Here is a 23,773-nt window from a genome sequence, read left to right on the forward strand (position 1 = left end):
ACCATAGTGATGTCACTGGCCCTGGTCCTTCATTCTGTTAGCAGTGTCGATGTATTTGGTACACATACTAGACATGATTTGGACGCACATTTTAATCTGGGTGTGTGTAAGTGGAACTCAAGCTTATAGTGCGGTAATGTATAGAGTCTAGCCAGTATGTGGCAGGAGCATTTCCTTGTGGTCTCCCAGTGAGAGACAGTCGTGTCCGGTCCATGGGCGCGTATGTATCTCAAAAAGCGATTTGACGCCTCGTCAGGGATAGTAAGCGCTATATAAATGCAATTACAATACATAGACCATGTAGCATTCGACCCTGAAGGGGGCACTCCGGGTGCCCGGGGTTGTTCTCTGTGCCTGCTACGCAGGGAAGTAAACATCACTGATATGATGTACATGCCCTGTTGTTTTATCACAACTTCTCGGCGTGGGGGCTGGTATACGTGTGCTCTGTATACAGTCAGTTTCCATGAAACGCGTTGCCGTTGATTAGAGCATCTCTGTGCCTGGTGCCGGCGCTTTGCATACATTCAGATATACATCCTCCTAACCCATGCAAATGCATCCTGGGCAGGTAATGCGTGTCAGGGACGGATGCCTTAATTCCAGCCCCTCCCCCACACCCGGAGCTCGCTCTGCGAGATTAGAGTTCATTAATTAAATGCTGTGCCTGTATCGAGCGGCGGCACAACCCCCGTCTCATTCCTCGTGCAGCGGGAGAGGGATGGCAGCTCGTGGTTCCGGACTGAGGATGAGGGGGGCCCCGGGCAGCCGCCGCGGCTCACACGCAGCACCACCAGCGCAGCCGGCTGCCATTTCCCTGCCGCCCAGCTCTCCATTTTAGCTCCAGTCCCCCCCCCACCCCGTCGGTCCCCGGCTCCATTCCCTGCCCGCATCTGCTGCATGTCTCGACGCCGGGGCGCGCGCCCTTTCTCGTATGATTTAATGTTTCTCTGAATTGGTTCCCCCCCAGGGATGAGAGTTTTCAAAATGGTGCGGGTAGCGAGCGTGTTGGGGCTGGTGATGCTTAGCGTGGCGCTGCTGATCCTGTCCCTCATCAGCTATGTCTCCCTGAAGAAGGACAACATCTTCACCACCCCCCGGTACGCCAGCTCGGGGGGGCCTCGGATGTACATGTTCCACGCCGGGTTTCGGTAAGTGCGTGCCTGGCAGGGCTGAGGCCCCGCGCTCACTGGTGTGGTGGGAGGCAGTGGTCTGTGTTTTTTTTACGGCTTTAATGTGTGGTGTGTATTTGGCTGGTGATAGGACCTGCTAGGAGGGGTGGGCCGGTGTGTATTGCACCGTCTTGGATGGATGCCAGGCCGGGTGCAGCCATTGCTGTCCGCTCACTGTGGGGCTCCCTCTGCCTGTCTGTGTTCTTGGTGTGTTTCTGTGCAGGATGAGGTGACTAGCAGGCATGGAGGGGGGCTGTTTGATCTCCCACCCCGTGGTTACATGCCTGCAGGGATCAGTCATGTCTGCCGCTCATCCAGCTTAGATCAGAGCCGCCACGGATGGGACATGCGTGTGAGCTTCATGGTGTGACCCGGGCTCGTTGGAAGCTGGGGCGGAGGAGGGGGCTGTTCAGGCCGCTTCTTGCTGGTGATTTTCCGTGGGAGGGGGTCAGAGCGGCGGAGAGGGGGCTGCTGTTGTTTACTGGGTGGCTGGGCGTCTTCTCTCTCCGTGGGAGGAGGGGGATCCGCTCCCTGCAGGAAGCAGCGGCGGTGATGTCTGCAGGACGGGAAACCCGGGAAGGGAGGGCCGGGCGGGCCGCACAGATTGCAGGGGAGCCAGCGAGCAGGGCCACCCGAGAGGGGATCCGAGGCCCGTGGGTGGTGGGTTTGCGATGAGAGGGGAATGGGTCTCTTGTGGACACAAGGCTCTAACCCCCCGGATTAATCCCTGCGGCAGATCTCGGGGCCTGGGGGTAGGACAACAACAGAGCAGGGGGTGATGGGCGCACAGCAGGACTGGGAGGCGGCGGCGACAATACTACAGAAGAAGGAAGGGCTGGGGCCCAGATTTGAGAGGCCCAGATGACATCGCATGGGACATGATAGCAGAGCTCAGGGGTGTAGGGAGCAGAGCTGCAGCCAACGGAGCCCAGGAGCAGAGAGTAGAACCCAGGGGCGCCGACGGCAGGGCTGGGGGTAAATACTGTACAACTATGGGCCACAGGGCAGAAGAACCCAGGGCCACAGGGCAGAAGAACCCAGGGCCACAGTCAGTAAAAATCAGGGACACCGGCAGTAGATATCAGGGACAATGCTGTGGTGTATAATGTAGACAATACACTCCCAGGGTCACAGGCAGTAAAACGAATGGGCCACGGGTGTGGCGTAACGGCTAGAGCGGTGGACCTCGAAGCTGGGAAACCAGGTTCGAATCTCGGCAGGGGTGCTTAACGGGAAACATCATTTACCACGAAGGCATTACCACTACTAACATTTACCACGTGACACTTACCACGCAGGGTGCCTTCCACGCAGGGTGCCTTCCACGACGTCTTTACCACGGGCTGGGGGGGAGATGTGGTATTCCTTCGAGTCGTTCTGCGTGGGCTTGGGGGGCAGAGGGGGGCTGGGGGGGGTCTCCCCCCCCAAAAATAACAAGCGGGGGGCAGAGGGGGGCTGGGGGGGGTCTCCCCAAAAAATAACAAGCAGTTTTCTTTAAAAAAAAAAACGAACATAATTTTAAAAGAAAAAGGAAAGAGCCTCCCCCAAAGACGTGCCGTGTACGTCAAAAAAACAGTCCTTTTTTTATTTTGGTATACGTGTTTTGACGCTTGTTTCAATGGAGGATGGAAGTAAGGGCTCGTAGAGAAAGACGTGCAGGTAAGACGTTTCTAGGCGTAGTAAAATCCTACGTTGTAAATACCAGCGTGGTAAAGCCACTTGCGATGTAAAATTCGCGTGGTAAAGCCATGCGTGGTAATTGAAATCGTGGTATAATCATATATTCGCAACTAGTGCTCATGTAAAGCGCTTTGGTACCTTGGGGTCCAGTTCGCGCTATATACAACAAAAACAATGAGTTGCATACAGACAATTCCAGGGCCAGAGGCAGTAGAACGCAGCGTCATAGGCATTATACCTCAAGGATAGTGCAGCTGTGCATACAGTAGAGTCAAGGGCCGCAAGCAGGAGCACCCGTGGCCACGGGCAGTAGAAGCCACAGACCATGAGCAGTAGAACCCACGGCCATGGGCAGTAGAAGCCACGGCCATGGGCAGTAGTAGTATGGGCCATGTGCAGCAGAGCTATGGGCCCCAGGCAGTTGAACCCAGGGGCCAAAGGCAGCAGAACTAAGGACCAAAGGTAGTCGAACCCTAGGCCACAGGCAGTAGAACTCAAGGCCAGTCCTGGAGTTACATAGAGTAGAGCTCGGGGCCGCAGGTATAACTCAGGGCTCCCGGCTACCGGCAGTAGAACTCAGGGCCACAGAGCCCCAAAAACAGGCAGAACACGTCGGTGTAAGTTCTAAGCAGGCTTTGTCGCAGTACTGCATTTGATGATGTAAAGCCTGCTAACGGTGGTCGTGAGGGCCTCTTTAGTGGTTAGACCTGTGCATCCGTCCAACCATCACGATGGCAGCCGCCATCTTGGAATATGACACTATAGAAGCACAAGGCCTGGAAGGCCGGGATGCAATGTGCTGTGCTCTTTCAAACACACCTGCATAGTTCCGGGGTTCTTGGCCATCATCAACCAATTATTTAGCAAGTATGCAGCCCCCACTCCCCAACTCGCACCACTAACACATTCTGATTCAGCCTCATTCTATCCCCCTCTTCTGTTCTATATACTCCATGTCCTCTCTGTACAGCTCGACATCTCCCCCGGTCTCCACATCTACCACCGCCTCCCACCTTACCCTCTCATTTCTGTGATGACACTCCGCCTCTATTAATGACAGGTCCGGGCCTCTTTTCTCCACTCCCTCTCCCCAACTTTGCAGACCGTGCCCCTCACAAGCATCACATAAGCTAATTCACATTGGCCCCGTTTTCAAGACGATGCAAATATAGAGTGTATGTGCGGAGTCAGTACGGGAGTGCATGCCAATGAGATGACATTTGAGCATGCAGGCCTGCCCTCCCCGGGCCGAGGGGGTGCCGAGGGGCGCGGCCGGGCTCAGGAGCAGGGAGAGCTCTGTCCAGGGTGCTGAACAGAGTCTAGCACCAGGGCCCAATTCTTTAGAGAGTGCCTGTACAAAGCATTCGTATTTACACACAGTCACACCAAGTTCGCGTCTTTGCTCTCCATGGAAAGTTGTAAAATACTGTTAGGCTAAAGGAACCTTATATCAGCCTCCTGCACGTCATCGCATTGCTCAGTTTTTTGAGCGGATAGCATGTTAACTTGGACACGGTTTATTTTTTCAGGTCACAATTTGCCCTGAAGTTTTTGGACCCTTCCTTTGTACCAATTACCAATTCACTGACGCAGGAGCTACAGGAAAAACCGAAATGGACATTCAACAGGACTGCGTTTCTAAGGCAAAGGTAAGTCAACAAAATGGAGCAAAACTATTTTTTTTCTTTTCGTGTTTATGCCGTATGTGGATGAAAACGGATTACTTGGACTGCTGTTCGTGCTTGAATTGAATACTTTAGTTAGTGTCTATTCCCACTACAAGCCATGGAAACACCTATGTGGATGGCTCGAATGTGGCAACAGAAGGATTTTTGAATGCATTAGCTCATTTAACTAGAGCTATTGGCTTTGCTCCTGCTAGTTGTCCCGAAAGAGACAATTCTTTTCAGTAACCCAGGCTAAAATATATTTTGACATATGGTCACCCCATTTCCACTAGCGATAAGGCATATTTAGGCAATTTGTTGCAATTTGGCAACATATTGGAACCATTTGTGGTGGTACCAGTATGCACCTGGTAATGGCCTGGATATTGTATCCGTCCTGGCTGCCTCTCGGCCGATGACATGAGTGCTGGCACATATCTCCCTAAAAGAAAAAATGCATTAGAATTTGCAAATGTGGTCAAACAGCCTTCTCAGAGGCTCACCCACTCTTGGGTCCCATGTAAACACCGACAGTCTGCCCTTCTGAGATGCATAGCCGACAGAACAGGTAGTGAAATATAAGCCTAGTTGCTGGCTGTTTTTTTTCTTTTCATCTTTACAATATTATACTAGCAGAGTGTGTTTGTATGTGTGTACACACGTGCATGTGTATGTGTGTGAATGAAGCTTGCTCCGTTGGTACATGTGCTGTCCTTGTGCTGTGTGCTGACACGAAAAAACAAAACAGAATGCTTCTGTAAACAGTGCTTGTATATTAGGCAAATAATATAACTTGTGGGGAATCAGTGTGATTCAGTGTGGTTTTGAGATGTCAAATAGTCCCCCAAGCACTGCAATGCAAGCACTCAATAGAAGGAGCAATGATACAGTAAACAGCCAATGGCATGACAGGCATACTGCTCTGGGTGGAGCAAAAGCCAACTATGTGTATATTTTAACAACTGGTAATTGTGCTGTTAAGCTTGACCTAAACAATTCTGCTAATAGAATTATATAATTTGCGAAATGCTCTCCCCCAAAATGCCTCTTAGGTAAGAGTTGTAAATCTGTGCATAACCAACACAGGACGTTTAAATACTGCCAATGGGTGCAGTAAGTGGCATAGTAGTTGGTCAAGGAGGCAACCAAGCAAAATGGGGCACAACGTTTGAGAAAAGGCATTTCAAAACATAACAAGCATTTGCAATGCAATAGGTCTCGCATGTTCAAGAGTTAGAGCTATTGATGTTGTAAATGACAAAGTCTTTTACCTATCCATAAAATGCCAGGTTTGGTTTGATTACGTGTTTTTGAAAATAACATATGTAACTTGAGCGTATTTTGCATTTTATACATAGCACAAACATGACCCGATCTGTACCAGAGCGCTTTACATTAGAACAGTTACAACTGCATGCAAGCAGTTTCTATTAGCCCGGTTTCAAAGTTTCAAAACAAAAGCATATCAGTGTTAACATTTTCCTATTTACAAGCTGTACAGAAGAACACTGCCTGCTGTAGAATGTGTTAGTGAAAATACTCTGATGAAATTAGGAAATGGCACCATCTTCATAACCTAGCCCTGCAGGTCTGATAATCATCAACAGCAAGCCTTTTGTATGGGGAGGCTTCCATTTTTCCTTCCAATATGGCTGCAGTCATGTCATTCAGACTAGGAAAACATGGTGAAAGAATTGTTGCAAATATTTGTTTCAATACGTGTTGAAAGAATATGCTGATATGCCGTCTAGTCAATCATTGGGGGCCTGTATCCAGACATAGGGATCCCCAGTAGCCCAAACACCACACATGAGGCCCCTTCCCCATAGCTGCCAACCCTTTTGACTACCACCGCTGACCATTGACCCTGCAATGGTCCAGCAAATGCTCATGTCAGGTTGGCAGGAGGGCGCTTTCATATCACAGTAATGGTGCCCATCCAGTTCTGGCTGCCTCGGATGGCTCCCCAAGCCCACGTTGGCTCCAGTCCTGCAAGGACCAGCAGGCAAGCTGCTGCAAGACCTTTCAAGGTAGTGGTAGGCCCACTTGATGCAGTATTGTTATCATGCAATATTTTATATGCAATTGTATTGTGTGGTGGGAGATCACGCAGCAGAGAACACCTGGGTATACATTTTCTTTATTTCTTCATGGTGATTGGACAGCACACGGGTGACCCTAGTGACTGTTTCAGCCCTCCTCAGCAACTGCAGAGATCTGGAACACCTACCATGGAATGCTAAACATGGTGTTCTACACAGTATGTCATTGCAGCAAGCTATGTGTCTACAAGATACCTTAGCGGAGGAGCTATACTGAATGATATATATATTTGTGTATATATATTACCTACGGGCGGTCGCCAGTAGGTAGTTCTAGTTAGGACGGAGTGTCTATCAAAAAGGCCATTTTCAAGTGCCTATATCTTTGGTGCCGCTTGATGAATCTCCATGAAAGTTTCCCCAAACATTTGTCTGGGACTTCTGACGCTCTTTGGAAAGTTTTGGGGTGGTTCATGAAATGGGGGGCAGAGAAAAAAGGGGGGTCACAAAATGCGCTATCCCCATGTTAATTCCCATTGGACCTTTGATCAAGTCTACAGCTCGAACCACTGGATGAAATTCCACCAAATTTGTCAGGAAGGTAGATGTTGGTTTGCAGATCGTGCTTTTTGTGATTTGGTGGGAATTACATATGGATTGATGCACACTCACGAACTCCTGATTGGCAGGCCGCACCTTCACAGAAAAGTTGTGGCTGGATATTTTGTTTGTTGAGGAAACAGTCCCCAGGGCTTAAAAGTTGTTTGCAAACTGAATGGATGGATCAGGTGAGAGGTTTCCTGACCCCTTATGCATGTTATGAAAGAGGGCTGAGCATTTGTCCTGGGGTCAGAAATGTGAAAAAAACCTTCTTTTGGCCTCTTAAAATCAGTGGATCCCTTGCGAGGCTCAGTGAGCCTCGCAAGGGATCCCCGGATTTAGCGATGCTGGAGAAAAAAATATATATATACATTTTTACACTCACTCTTACTGTCACACCCATTCAGATACCCATACAGATACTGTTCCACCCATTCACATACTCATACAGACACTGTTACATCCATTCACTAATCCATACAGGCATTGTCACACTCATTTATGAACCCAAACAGACACTGTCACATCCATTCACACACCCAAACAGACAACGTCACACCCAGCTGCATACTCTTAGAGACACTGTTACACCCTTTCACAAACCCATACAGGCACTGTCACATTCATTCATAACCCCATACAGACACTGTCACACCTATTTGCGTACCTAAACAGACACTGTCACATCCATCCACATCCCCATAGACACACTGTCATACCCATTCAGAAGCTGTGTAAACTAATATTAATTCAGGAGACTGGGCAGTGACTCTGATTGTAGAAGACATTCTGTAACCAATCTACTGGATAATTAAAAAAAGAATACAAATTGACTTAAAAAAAGAAGAGAGAAGTTATATCTATAAAATATAATTTTAAAAAGTATAGTCATTTAGAAAAAAACCTTACAAAAATAATATACTAATACGATTAGAAATTTAAAAACCATAGAAATTCACTGAAAAAAAAGACAAAGGTTACAGGGACCTTTAGTTAGGAAATAGAATTAAAAAAATACCCGAGGAAATTTACTGAAAAAAACAAAGGTTACAGGGACATTATAGTTAGGCTGGCATTTCACTTGTACAAAACCAGAGAAACTCAGCATTTATAGTTAGGTGAGCTAACTATAACTTACGCCCCCAATGTACTGCTTATGACCTCACATATTACATCACTCAGGACATGGTCAGTGACATCAATGATTACATCACTGATGACATCTCAAATGACATCACCAATGACAGCTCAAATGACATCACTGATTACTTCATCCACACAACCACTCACACACCCACTTATAACCCCATTACAACAAATCATACATGCACGCCCACACAATCACTGACATGTCCATGCACACACCCATACAAACACTAACACACCTACTCATTGATTCATAGAGCTACTCACACATCAACTCACCAATAAAGCCACTAACACAACCAGTAATTCACATATAGTGCCATTTATGCACCTACTCACTATCCAATACAGCCACCCACACATCCAGTTATAAATACATGCATTCACATACACACGCACTCATACACCCATTCTCATACTGAATCAGTCACCCATAGAAATACTCACATACCTATTCACTCACCCATACAGTCATTCACACAACTAGTCACTCACCCATATAGTTACTCAGACACCCCCTCACTTATTCATAGATACACTAACACTTGTACTAACTCACCTATACATACACGGAGATAACCACATGCTGTCTCATATGACCTCTTTCACACTCATTAATTCACACATACAGTCTCTCACACACCCATTCACTCACCCATACAGTCATTCATACACCCACCCATAAAGCCACTTGTACACCCATTCATGCACCCATACAGTATCTCAAGTACTCTGTCTGATGTGTACAGACAATTATGTACCTGCTCAGTCACTCATTCAGTCACTCTTGCACCCTCTCATTGACCATTAACAGCCACTAAGGCACCAACATATTCACCCATACAGGCACTCATTCACCCTCTCATTCACCATTACAGCCACTTTCACACCCACACACTCATCTATAAAAAAATCACCCACCCACTCACTCATGTATACAGTCTCTGATATACCCACTCTTCTATACACCACTTACACACCCACTCACTCACCCATACAGGCACTCCCACAGCACTTACCTTAGTATATATGTGGAACACTCATTTACTTTTAGAAAAAACTCATAATCAGTAGATGATGTCATCAGTGATGTCATTTAAGATGTCATGTGAGATGTCATCAGTGATGTGTGTATATGTATGGATCTGTGAGCGAGTGTATGTATATTTAAATTGGGGTCTGGGTCTGTGGATCCAACCGAAGCCACCTGAATCCAGGAGGATTTGGAGAACCTCGTGTGGAAAAAAAGGATTTCGGACAATTTCTGTCCCATGAGGGATCTCTAACAGACCCCTCCTTTAGTTCCATGGGGTCAAAGTACCTCTACCTCTACCCTGACCCCTTCTATCATTTCTTAACTTTATTGCTGGTGGTGGGTGGATTCATGAATACAAGGAGGATTTGAGGAGGATCCATGGAGGATCCGCATAGGATCCGCGTTCCTAGATATACAAATATGGATTTCAGTTAATATCTAAAAAACTACTGGATTTACACCCAGTCACAAAAAGGTCGCTTTCTGGACTAAGATCTACATTTCTACCAAATTTGGTGTATTTCCATTCAGTGGTTCGGGCTGTATTTATGCCTGGAATCCCTATGGGAATTAACATGGGACACACACACTTTTTTTTACAGCCCTTTATCTCGGTCCCAGCTTGATAGATCACCCAAAACTTTCCATGCTCAACTAGCATCAGCGGCTCACTTTTTTGGGAAAGTTTTGTGAATATTTGTCAAATGGCATCAATATATAGGCAGGTCAAAAACACTGTTTCTATTGAAAGTAGGTCCTAACCATAACAACCTACTGGGGACCACCAGTAAGTAATATAGGTGTGTGTGTGTGTGTGTGTGTGTATATATATATATATGTATGTATATATATAAATACACAATATACATACACACACATCTATATTTCATAGATAGATAGATAGATAGATAGATAGATAGATAGATAGATAGATAGATAGATAGATAGATAGATAGATAGATAGATAGATAGATAAATAGATAGAACATTTCTAGGGACTAAGTCGTCATTTCACATTGAAATGCTATAGAGGGAAATTACATTTTGATACATTTAGATAACATGTAATTCATTATTTAAAGGGGATCTCAATGGGTATTCACGACTGAATTGATGTAGCCCAGTTGTGAACGAGAGCACTTCTTGTGACATCACCTGCTACCCTGAAGCACCAGTTAGAAGATTTTAAGGGAAGAGCAAATGGGGCTGATTATGGGTCAGACTTGGCGTGGCTACGTGTTTAGATTCTACCATGCCTCGGTGGCTCTGTGACGTGGATCACTGCCTTTTAGTGGAGGCTTGCCACAACCGGAAAGCCCATCCTGCAAAGCACACTGGAATCCCGAAGGATACACAGGTCATTGTACCAGCTCAGAAGTACTCTCATCATAGTTGCGTGACTCACAGCACCTTTCATATGTTTCCAAATTGGATTGGTTGCCGCTATTCGTGTAATTTGGTTACCATGCCTCTCCATACCAATATCCTCAATTGAGAATTGCCCCAATCCCACCCTAACTCCTTTGCTATGCGCCAAGACGCTCAAGTGATCTAACGTCCCTCAGTGCGACCGTAGTATTTCTCTTCCTGGCATTATTGAAATTGCCTCATTGCTTGCGCCTTGCTATTATGCTTGGCTAAAATCCCCGCAGACATGTCATTTTTACGTCCTGATGATGATCCCAATATTGTTTCTATGTGATCAAAACGTTGTCGACCTTATATGCACCATAAAGCAATTGAATTAATTACTGATGTGTAACGGTGTCTCTACATATTGTTTGCTTGTTGCATTTCTTTAAACAAGTTACAAGCATTTTTGTCCTGCCTGAGCCTTTTTCTGAAGTTGTGAATTTCTGTTTATTTGTTATATATGCTTCGTTGGACGCAGAATTGTGTCCCACTTTATTCTGGTGTTTTATGTGATTTTATACATTATTACATTTTCTATCCGGCTGGACAACTTTAATATAGCACTGATTTCAGGCCTATATTCATTGTTTTCTGTGTGAATGTCCCCTGTCAGGGACTATTTTGTAATTGTAACATCCTGCAAAGTATGTCAGACATTGCTAGTTCATTATTGATATCTTCGTCATTGCGTTAAAGAGTCACAGTAGCTCCAATTTATCACATGATGCAACCCCTCTCTCCATTCTCCGAATCTGTAGCGGCAGAGAGCAGAAAGTTCTCTTAAAATACTTGGAGACACACTGTTGGGCAGCCATTGATCAGTGCATGAATATAGAAGGAAAAAAGCCTGGTACTGTGAAACATAGTATATGAACAACATTATTTTCTGTTAACAAAATAATTGTCCTTCCTAATTCAATAAACAATTCTATTCATCTGTATTTATTTTGTAGGCAAGAAATTCTCCAATATGTTGATGTGATGAAAAACTTTTCTCTAACAAAAAATAGTGTTCGAATTGGACAACTGATGCACTATGATTATTCCAGCCACAAATACGTTTTTTCTGTTAGTAATAACTTCAAGTCCCTGCTTCCAGAGACGTCGCCTATCTTGAATAAGCACTACAACATTTGCGCTGTTGTCGGAAACAGTGGGATCCTAACAGGAAGCCAGTGTGGCCCGGAAATTGACAAGTCTGATTTTGTTTTTCGGTGCAATTTTGCACCCACTGAAGTTTTCCAAAGAGATGTTGGGAAGAAAACCAACCTTACAACGTTCAATCCAAGCATCCTGGAGAAGTACTACAACAACCTCTTAACTATTCAAGACCGAAATAACTTCTTTCTGAGTTTGAAAAAACTTGACGGGGCAATGCTTTGGATCCCAGCCTTTTTCTTCCACACATCAACAACAATCACAAGGACATTGGTGGATTTTTTTGTTGAGCACCGGGGACAACTGAAGGTACAATTGGCCTGGCCTGGAAATATAATGCAGCACGTCAACAGGTAAATCAAACACATTAAGCCCATCTCAAATGAAAATACATTACTCATTATTTATGGAATGTGATCATGCATATACTGTGCACACCTATTGTCGTGTTTGATGCTTAACATTTTTATTTTGTGTCTGTATACCTGGTCGACTTGTCATATAAAGTGATGCTGCTGTACAGTGATGTTCAATAGACCAGTATGATGTGCAAGACAGTCTTCTGCTCTGAATGACAAATCGTAAAATGGTAGTGAGTAGAAAGTTAGATGCTATAAGATTGTTTGCACCTAAAAATCTAGTGAGGGTTACTCACTCAATGTATAGTGGACATTACCAAAAGGTCTCTGGGTACACGGCAGCCCGTGACCACTAGCTCGACTTCCAATGAAAGGCCTTTTTAGATTTGTTTACACCAGCAAAGGTTGGTGAACAGTGGAAATATAGGGGGTTGATGGTTCTAGTGGCCTAGACAGAGAAACGTCTGTCCTCATGGAATATGAGTCATATGAACAAACAGAGGAAAGCATTTGGGGTCAACTTCATGGAGAGTGGGAGGAAAGTGACACCAAATTTTGGAAGCAAGTCAAAGCTAAAGGTATAATGGGACATCATATATTGTGCATTGGATGGAGAAAAACATACGTTGTGTGAGTTTATTTAATTGTTGGTCATGATAGAGAGTTAGACTACGGCTAAATAGGTAGTGGTTCGTGATACTCAAGATGTCAGAGTTGTCATGGTACGCGCTGTGTGGTTGATTGGGCTGTAGTAAAGCTATGGGAAGTGAAAGTAGAAGCTACTACTGAACATTAATAATACTTTTGTTGTCAAGAAATAGGTAATTTCTAAATTCAGTTCCTAAGGTTTCGCCTTAGGTGTTAATACCTTAGATGTTAACGTACGAATGGATCCTGAGTGTATTGTCAGATCATACTTGTAAGAAGCTCTCCTTCTGGTGATTTTGTATAGCAAACCCATTTGGAGAAGCATACCATATCGCTTTTGCTAATGGTCCCATTTTTCACAAGTTTACTACCAAATAATAAAAGGAAATATGCACTTAGTCCTCATATATTATTGCTGGGCGAAACAATTTACTTATGCGCATTTTGCTGTTTGCAGCAGGCCAGTACTTAATTTGAGCTGGTGGTTGCAAGTGGAGACCACCAGAACTAAGCACAATTGGTCCTGACGAAAGCCTCAAGAAGACATGAGAAGGCTGAAACATGCTGACCTACGACCTATTAGTGCGGTAGACTGGTAACTGGGTCTACATAGGCACCACCTTTATGTTTTAATTTCTCACATCACCATCTTTTGAATAAAGTTCTGTGTCACTCGGTGATGTAGGGAATTTTATTTTCACTGCACTTGAGCACATTCACGTCCTCTTTTTATTTCTGGACACTGCAGGCAAATCAGTTGGTCTACCTCCAGGTGGAGGACAGCGTATATACTATCTAAAAACCCTATGATGATGCTGTAACGGTACACCAAGGCGGAGAATCAGGATATACCGCCAGTTGCCTGTGTACATTTATGAGGGTTTTTATATGGTTCCAATACTACCAAGACCCTGATTTCACAGGACAAGTCATCCATTCCCCCTTGATTTTCTGATTTACTAAATGTAACAGAGCAATTAACTGATTTTTAGGATGTGATCACAACCTTAATGACATTTGTCAAGAGTTTCCCACTTTCAATATATTAATTAATAACTGATCACAGTAGACAACCATACCTCCTTTAGCCATGCCCAGTGATCTCTGAGCAAAGAGAGTGGACCTTTCAAGTACAGCAAGTGCTCAGCCCTTGTGGCCATAGAACTCACTGGACACAGATTGTGACCATAACCAGAGTACTCTTGGTACTAGACCTTTAGTCATGTCGAATTCCTATAATTGCTGTCCTGGAAGTTCACTGGGCACAGTCTTCAGCCATGCCCATCAGGCTGCGAGTGTAGTTTGTAAGTTTCAGATATACCCTATGCCAGTCCCCCTTCTACTAGCTCACTGAGCACATTTATAACTGTGTCCCTGGAAGTCTGGATGCCCTTAGCCATGCTCTGTACTTGGTCTCACTGCATCCAGAGTCTGCTGGGCATGGCTGATGGCTTTGTTCAGTGAACCTGATCATATGAGTCATGCCTTTGCTCATCTCCAGCGTCTGCTCCTATAATCAAGAGCCAAAAAGGCAAGGCCTTTGGACCACTCCCAATCAGCTTTTGGCTCAGGGCAAGGCTGAAGGACCAATTCTGATGGGTTTTTCTCCAACTGGTATAGGTTTTTCCAGGCACAAGAACATCTATCGCTTCACCTATCCAGGATAAATAATTCTGTATGGCTAATTTAAGATCTGTCATATCGGTAGGTTTTGTGTCCGATGATGCTGTTTGGAGTTCTGAAACATCAATTTTATACCAGGCTTGACCCCTACTAACCATAGGAGTAGAACTGCAGCTAGATTGTGAATAAGGGATACAACATAACTGCTCTGTGATTTGACCACAAAAGTGGTAGATAGCCAGTAACATGGAGAAACGGATTACTAGTGAAGATGCCATCTAATATATGGGTGGGAAGGTTCATTATCTGGTGTAATCCTAGGCTAGCCATAGTATCGATCAGAAAATCTGTATCTTTGTCATTCATCTTCTCAAGGTTGAAATTGCAATCTCCCAGAACCGTAAAGTCTGAGGAATCAAGGTTGAATTCAAGCAGTGGACTTATACTATGAACGAAGGAACTTCTCACACCTGGAGGGCTGTAAAACAATAGCCCATTAAAAGTATTTTTTTTATGAGTTCAATTTGGAATGGAAGAGTTTTACAGTCCGGGCTGTTAGAGACTGAAGATCCGGAGGCAGTAAGATGGTCACAAAAGATAACTGCCAGCCTGCCACCCCGCTTACCGACTATCAGATCTAGAGATAAAGTATCCTGCCGTAACCGCCTGCACCTGGTCGGGGCCAGGTTAGCCCAGGTTTCTGCGACAAATGTAATATCAGACTTGTGAGCACAAACGGATTCCTCAAACTCAAGTTTGTGTTTAACTACGGACCTTGCATTAAGCAGAGCACAAGAGAAAACTTCCTGTGAAACTGCTACAGAGGCTGGCCCGGGGCACGCGGGATGATGGTTAATAAATTATTTTTTCGACAACCATTGCTTGCCCACTCCCTGCCCCAAATTCCATTGGTATTGGTGTTCTGTTGTGGGCACATTGTGTGGTTTTCGGGCACACACTACGATTAGTCCCTCTGCCCCTTTGAGAAGTCAGGATGGCCATCTGACACTTTATCATTCCCCATCCACACAACAATCATGTAAAGGAAGCTAGTAAGGATGACAGCTGCTTCTCCTCTGGCAGATGAGAGGGAAAATGTGGAAATCAATACATATTTATCTCCAGAACTTGGGTGGGTCCAAGGAGCAGACAACTAGAAGGGGCACTGGGAGCTCTGGCAGTATGGCCCAGTCACTGGCAAGGCTTGGATGCATCCTGTAAAGCACACCTAGGCATGAGCAGGCCCCTCAAATGAGGGCTGGTGCTTTTATTGGTTGACGTTTGTGAGTGCCGGTTGGTAAGGCTTTTACCATATCTTCTTGAGGTTTCTGTTACATAAAACTGGTTTTCAATCCCTACTTCCCCATTGGCAGGGCATGCTGAGTAAGAAAATGTGCTGGGATCCATGCAATCCTTGCCACCCTGGATTTTATTTTATCACTTGTTTTTTAAAAATGCCCATGGTTTGTAGAATTCACTGGATGATGGCCAACCCGGGGCCAAAATGTTGCAGCCATCTCTCATGGACACAGAGAGGCACTTGAAAGTTTTAGGCAATTTTTTAAGCATGCAGAGCATTCTGGGTAAGAAAATGCACTGGGATCCATGCAAGGCACACCCCTGTGGATTTATCTACATCTCTAGGATTTAGAAATGCCCAGAGTTGGTTAGGTTTCCTTGGTGCCAACCAACTATGGTTCTAAATTCTGCAGCAATTCCCTGTGGAAGATAGTGGATATTGGAAGTGTTAGGCATATTTTTCATATTTGCAGGGCATTCTGAGTAACAAAATGTGCTGGGATCCAAGCAAGCCACACTCCTTGGAGTTTCCTAAGTCTCTTGGTTTTTCAAGATGCCCAGCATTGGCAGGGTTCCTGGGTGCCAGCGGAACCTGGGCTGAAATTTACAGCTATCCCCCTCCCCCCCCATGCAAATGGAGAGGAAATTCGGTGTTGTATGCCTATTTTTATGTTAGCTCGACATAGTGGATAAGAAAACATGGTTGGATCATTGCAAGCCAAACTATACCGGATTTCCTTGGTTCTTTATATTTTAGAAATGCCAAGGTTTCCGGTTTCCTGGTTGCCACATTATGACATAAATGTTCCAGCAATCCCCAATGGAAATTGGGCATTTTAGATATATTTTTTATGTTTACCTGGCAATCAGGGAAAGAAAACATGGTGGTATCCACATGTGACACCACCCTGGATTTCTCTGAGTCTCTAGGTTTCATAAATGCCCAGGGTTGGTCGGGTTACCTGGGTGGCAGGCAACCCTGTGCTGAAATGTTGCTGTCAGTCAGTCAAATATCTTTATTCGGTTAGTTAAAACCATAAAAGCAATACACAATTCATTGTAAAATATCCATACATTAAAAAATTTACAATTAAACAAATGTACACCTGATTGCAGTTCCTAAGTTCATTCCTAAAACAATTTAAAAGGTTTTGATACAAAGAATAGATACTATACAAGATAAGGTCCAAGAAAAACAGGCACCTCTGTATCCCACTAATCTTGGTGCAGTTCCCCAGAACAAAGTTGACAAAATATCAACCTAGTTGTATATTTGTCTGGGTAACTCTTATTTTATTTAATCGAGCTGCCGCTACCAAAAAACTGGCTACACCATATGTGACCTGCACAGAGTTAAGCATTTGCAAGTGTAAAAGTGCAGGCCTCACCTGGACAAAATTGAGTTCCTTCAGGATTGGATATAAAATTTTTTTTCGGGGCGCCAGATAGTGTTTGCAAAACATCACAAAGTGAAGCGTATCCTGTATTGAAAAGCTGTCACATGTACAAGGTGGGGTGTTTTCTAAGGTCCCCCACTTTATATGGGTACCAAGCACTAAATGAATGAGGTTGAACCTAAATCTCAATAGAAGAAAACGATGGTATGGTTTAGTCACGTATTTTAGGTAGGGTTCCATGACTGGGGAGATAGATAGTTGATATATTGTTCTCACCATTGGTTTATTAAGTTCAACCTCCTCCCTTTCTAACTCCAACAGATTCCGGAGATGCAACTTGACCCACCCTACATCCTCTTTCTTGAGGCCCTGTGGTAAAGAGTACATATCCGGACGCCCCAGCTTCACGCATGCCGCTCTAACATACGCAAGCCAGGGAATACTGTCCGCTTTATCTAAGCCCATACAGTCTTTGAGTATGAGGTGGTTCAACGTGATCTCCTCATTTGTCCAGGTTTTAACCCAGCATAGCAGGGGGGACATTTTTAGAAGGTCGGTAATATGTCCCAAACCCACTTCACTATGAATTGAGTATGTAGGAGATGACTTTGGGAGTGACAACAAAGCTCGTATAAAATTATTTTCTATATTTTGGATGCCTGGAGATGAAACATAGCCCCAAATATCAGCCCCATAGGATGCGATTGCTAGGCATTTGGATTTATAGATGCGGATCATGGCCTCCATGGGTCTCGAACCTAGTCTTTTAGAAAAGTTCATAAGGCCTGTAGTAGATCTTGCAACTCCGTTGCCCTTCAGTTTTAGCTGAGGTCCCCAGGATCCTCTTTCGTCAAAAGTGACGCCTAAATAGCAAAAGAAAGGTACCCTAGAGATTGGTGTTTCGTTGCATCTAAAAGTTTTAATCTTCATGCTTTTCCTGCGTGAGCCAGTTACCATGACATGGGATTTTGATATGTTGATCTTTAAATCCAGAGCTTCCATAAAAGATCCAAAATGGTCTAGCAGTCTTTGTAAGCCCGTGCCTGTACGTGCTAGTAGGACGGCGTCGTCCGCGTACAGGAGGGCCGGAATGGGTGACCCTCCCATACGCGGGACGTCCAAGGTGGCTAAATTTAGTGATTTACCAAGGGAATTAATGTAGAGTGTAAATAGAAGAGGGGCCAGAATACAGCCTTGTCTGACCCCTCTCCCTGATCTAAATTTTTCGGTACACCTGCCTTCCCTTGTTACCCTAACAGAAGCGAACAAATTCTGATGGAGATCATGTAAAAAATTCACCAAGGTAGTGTCCAAACCCAAATCCCGCAAAATAAGCCAAAGTTTAGAGCAATTAACCAAATCAAAAGCAGAGGATAAGTCCATAAATCCTAAATATAAAAGCCCCTCCTTCACCACAGTGTATTTACTAATAATGAGGTGAAGGTTTAAACATTGGTTCATGGTCCCCCTGTGTGCTCTAAAACCATACTGAAGGTCAGAGAGAACCCCACTTCCCTCAAGCCAATCCCCGAGTCTTTGTAGAATGACTCTGCCCAAGATTTTAACAGCAGAGTCCAACAAGGAGATTGGCCTGTAGCAAGCAGGGTCCCCCCTGTTCCCCTTCTTGAAAATCGGGACAATTATGGAGGTGGACCAGGAGGACGGGAAGCCTGCCGAAGGTATCGCATTAAAGACGTTGGTCAGTATTTTGGACCAAAATTGCGGATACTGAATGTAAAGATCGGCAGGTACCCCGTCAGGTCCAGGGGCCTTATGTTTACTTGTGTCTTTAATCGCCCTTTCCACCTCAGAAGTGTTAAAATCCATGATCATGATATTTCGCGAAGGGGCACTAGCTGGGGGGATTGGAACCTCGGTTTCATAGATTTGTTTAAAATGGTTAAGCCATCTTTCGTCTTCAATCACACAATCCATGTCTGATTTCCCATCCTCGGTGAAAAAAGACTGATTAACGACGGCCCAAAATTTTTTACTCTCTCTCATTACATCTACGGATAATAAACTGTCCCAAGCTTCCTCCTTGATTTGTGTCTTGCGTTTGGCAAGTGCGGATTTGTAATCCTTTCGCAGGGTTGCCACTAGAGTCCTATCTCTAGGTCTCTGTTTGAGTGCTTTCAGTAAGGCGCTGTGTTTTTTCGAGCATTCCTTATCGAACCATTTGTGTATGTTCTTATTGCCTTGCGGGCCATTCCTGGACTCCAAGTTCTTGGAGATCCTTGAACATATCTCAACATAGGCGGCCACAACATCAGGCCCTAAGGAAGTGGGATCTAAGCAGACTGCCATCTTTGCCTCTGTTTCCTGCGCTAATGTTTGGAAGAAGTTTTTGGGAACAATCTTCTCCCACTTTATCCTCCTACCCTGCTCCTTAGATGAGAGATCTCTTGGGGCTGCCACACCTATCTCCCTCCCATTCCGGAAACACTCTAAATCCATAGTCAGTAGGACAGGATTGTGGTCGCTAAAGGTAGTGGTCACAACCCTGTATTCCCATGCCTTTACTAACACCCCCGATGATACAAAGATGTAGTCAATGATGGTATTTGCATCCCTCCCGATGAATGTGGGCGCTCTAATCTCATTTTTGCCATGGCCTAGTTCGAATAAATTTGGAGTTGGCAAGAAGGCTCTCAAGCCCCTCACCCTCCTTAGTATGTTCAAAATGAGGAATCCCTTCAACCGGTGATCCTCCGTATCTATCATTATAACAATCCCCCTCACAGGGGTGAATATTAAAATCACCCAGGATAACCATCTCTGGGACGGAAGTGCAATCGTGTCTATAGAAGGACAAAAAGTCTGACAGGGCAGTCAGATGCTCATTCACAAAAGAGCCATCCCATGAATTATAAAAATTAATAAGTAAAAAGGATTGATGGTCCGAAATAGCCCACTCAATTATTAACGTGTTCATAGGAGCAGGTTCTATTTTTTTTAAAGTCCCAGCCAGATTCAATGAGAACAGTGTGAGTAGGCCACCCTTGGCTCTCCCTCTCACACCCGATACTGCTGGGGTGGAAAAACTATGAAAGCCATCCAATGAGAAACAGGTTGATGTATCCCATGTTTCTTGAAAAGCCAGTATATCGTGTTGTTTAACAAACCCCTGCCAGATAGAATCTGAAGCCTTAGCGGTAATACCCGCTACATTCCAGGTGAGGATTTTACAAATTGGCTTATTGGAATTATGCGAGTTATGCGCTCCCCTGTCCTCAATGACTACAGGACCCTTATCAGGAGATAGAGTTAGGTTTGACTTCTGCAAGTCCACGATACTATCCTCTTTTAGCAGAAGAGTGGGGGAGGTATGGCGCCGCTGTCCCCTTAGTAAACCCTGTATTTGTCAGTCAACCCAGTCCGTGGTTGACAAACAGTCGTAACGGTTAGCAATTGGGAAATTATAATAGTTATCTTGCCCATTTGCAATCTGATGATAATGATGTGGGTGACTATTTTGGGGCCCTACGACACAACCTCCTTGGAGCGGTCTACCTCTTCTTCTCCTAACTAAGTTCCATCCTACATCTTCACCCTCCTCCCATCCATAGGGTTGCACTTCCCATGAGGGGGTAAACCTCTGTCTAGATTTTTGATCCTGTGGACCCCTTAGCCAGCTCCATCTTTTATCTGCTTGAATCCCCGGTAGGTAGAAATAAGAGAGGGGCCTAGCCGTAACAGTGCTAGCTTGATATCTAGGTGCTCCACTACATATATATTCTACGACCTGAGTATTCTCAAAAGTGACCACAACACAGTCTCCTTGTAGATTTTTTCTATTTCCTCCCACCCATGGGGTTCTCTCTACCATTAAGATATTACTAGGAATGTTCGGCGGTAGGGGATGGTTTTTAGAGAGCCAGTGACACACCTTATTTTTGAGGGCCTGGTGGGATTTCAGTGACTCCAGTAAGAATCACTACGTAGGGACAGGCGTCTGGCGGAAGATGGATATTTCTGCGAGCCGCTACCTTAGCTCTTGGGGCCTGGTCAAGATTTGAGATTGATGGAGTGGGATCATTTGATGTAACTTGGGGGGTTGGTTTAGTATTAGTTGTATTCTCAGGTTGTTTTGAAACAGGGGTCTTTGCTTTAGTACCTCCCCGGTTTTGAGTATTGCTAGGGTTCTTAGGAGGATTAATTTTGGGCACAGTCACACATTTACCAGCCAAAGATGACTTATTAGCTGTATTCGCAGCATGAGGTGTCTTGGCATTCATGGTAAAGCTTGGGGCACTTATATCCTTATGGATATTCTTCAAGATGGTCTCCAGGCAACGTAATCTAGCCTCTATGGGTTCAAGTAGGATTTTTAGTGTATTAAAGATATTATTATTAGCCGTACTTGATCCATTCCCATCTTGGTTCAGTATTGCTAGATTAGTGACTTCCCCACTAAGCTCCAGAATTTCCTCCAGACTGTTGTCAATAATGGTATCATCTGGAAGACTAAAAGGTAAGCCAATTTTTGTAGGATGCACCCCCCCTGTATCATTTGTGCAGACTGGCAGGTTATTATTAACAATTGCCGAGTCTACAGTGATAGCGTGTTGATTTTGGGCAGTTTGAGCTTTTTACCCTTTAAGGGTGGTGGATTTATTAACCTTTTGTTTAGGGATTGCCCCTTCTTTCAAACCCCTTTGATTTATGGTAGTTGCCGCAGGAGAATTATCTGGCTCATTTCTGTGTGATCCACTCTCTGTCAAAAGGTTAAGATTAGGGGTAGCTTCCAAGTCCTGTTGTGAGATGGAAACATCAAGTTCCCCGGTAACCCCAGTATAATGAACTAAGGCGTGAGTATTAGGGCGGGAGTCAGTTTTGGGCGTATGTGCCTGAGCAATGAGGCCCAACGAGGATCTCTTGGCCGCAGCTAGGTCCTGGGATACTCTCCTGTCCATTAATATTATTCCCTCATCAATTAATGCATGAGTGCGGACAATAAAATCGTCCAGAGTCCCGGTTAGTTTTTTTGCTCCTGCTACGGCCATGCTTCTGGTTTCCCGGCAGTTCATGGCACGCCTATGTTAATCACAAAATGACCTAGTAAATAATAGTGATGTAATAAGGGCCGTGTACTTAGGGCTTAACAATGCATAACCTCTAGCGACCCTATATCTTGTGAAACTTGTGTTAAATAAGTCTCCAACTTACAGTTTCTGTGGAAAATGGTTATTTTAGGCTGAGGAAAATCAGGCAGGGGTTATGGCCCAGGCTCCTCAGGCCTCTGAGGGCCACAGAGGGCCCGCCCTTTGCCCGGGCTTTAGCCCCGGGCGTCCCGCTCGCGTCCCGCAAGGCTGAGGGCTTGCTGTTTATCTAGCCCCTCCTGGCTAGGAACGCGCCGCCGCAAAGGCTGCCGGGATATGGAGTCCCGGGGCGGCGGACGCGCCTGATGGAAGCGGTGTCTGTATTCCCCGGTTGTTGGTCTGCTGGCAATGTGCTCCTCTTGTGCCTCGATCCTCTTCCACGCAGGTAAGGCTGTAGTGACTTTTGGGTCCCCCCGCTCCACCGAGGGCTTGCTGTTTATCTAGCCCCTCCTGGTGCGTATTCCGCGTCAGGGAACGCGCCGCCGCAAAGGCTGCCGGGATATGGAGTCCCGGGGTGGCGGACGCGCCTGATGGAAGCGGTGTCTGTATTCCCCGGTTGTTGGTCTGCTGGCAATGTGCTCCTCTTGTGCCTCGATCCTCTTCCACGCAGGTAAGGCTGTAGTGACTTTTGGAAATACTCACTTGGCTGCACTTTGTCCCTTTCTTGCGGCACCCACAGCTGCTCACCTCCTCTCACAGCACCCAAGGCTGCTCTCTCCGGGCTGCACTCCACCACGCCCCTCCTCACTCTGTCTCTCCACAGCTTGTTTGCTGCAATGACAGAACTGGCAGGGGCTCTCAAACGCTGTCGCACCATGCACTGAAAGGGTAGTATGAAATGTCGCTCCTGTGCACCAATAGGAGGGGGGGTGCTTGCAGGACCACTCTTCACTCACGGCACCCACTCCCCAACTCTCTCCCAGCCGTGCACCAAGTGGGAGAGAAATATTTTTCAGGACCGCTTGCTACTCACGGTACCGCGATATCGCGGCTGCTCACTTCCAGCGCCTAACACTCGGCTCTCCTCCTCTTGCCGCCGTGCGGCCACGGCTCACCTCTACTCCGCTCTCTCCCTCTCCTGACTGTCAGCTGCCGTAGGGGCTGCGGGGGCTGTGGGGGCAGAGGTACCGGAGCGGCGCTCTCCTCGTGTTCTCCTCGCTCCTTGCTTCTGCCACTCCTACCGCAAAACCGAAAAAACGGAAGTCCGGTCCGTGTTTTCCAGGATGTCCTTTTTCCTATTCCAGCTCCCTGACAATATTTTCCTGAAATGTTGCTGTCATTTGCTCTGTGCGGAGTAAATTGGGTGTTTAGGCATCTTTTTGACATTTGCTGACATTCTAGATACAAGGACATGCTGTAATCCATGCAAGCCACATCACCCTGGATCTTTCGGGTTTCTAGTTTTCAGAAATCCCCAGTCTTGGTAAGGTT

General features: G+C 45.5%; 1 protein-coding gene across 1 annotated transcript in view; it reads left to right on the forward strand.

Annotated features, from left to right (window-relative positions):
* Positions 1–693: 693 nt before the first annotated feature.
* Positions 694–23,773, forward strand: part of ST8SIA3 (ST8 alpha-N-acetyl-neuraminide alpha-2,8-sialyltransferase 3) — an 81,584-nt gene continuing 58,504 nt past the window's right edge. The window contains exons 1-3 of the mRNA XM_078674856.1: positions 694–1,151; positions 4,382–4,501; positions 11,710–12,267. Coding sequence (XP_078530982.1) covers positions 973–1,151; positions 4,382–4,501; positions 11,710–12,267 — 857 coding nt within the window. The 5' untranslated portion in view covers positions 694–972. The remainder of the gene's footprint in view (positions 1,152–4,381; positions 4,502–11,709; positions 12,268–23,773) is intronic.

The sequence above is a fragment of the Lissotriton helveticus genome, chromosome 2_1 (assembly GCF_964261635.1).
Source record: "Lissotriton helveticus chromosome 2_1, aLisHel1.1, whole genome shotgun sequence".
NCBI classification, from domain to species: Eukaryota; Metazoa; Chordata; class Amphibia; order Caudata; family Salamandridae; genus Lissotriton; species Lissotriton helveticus.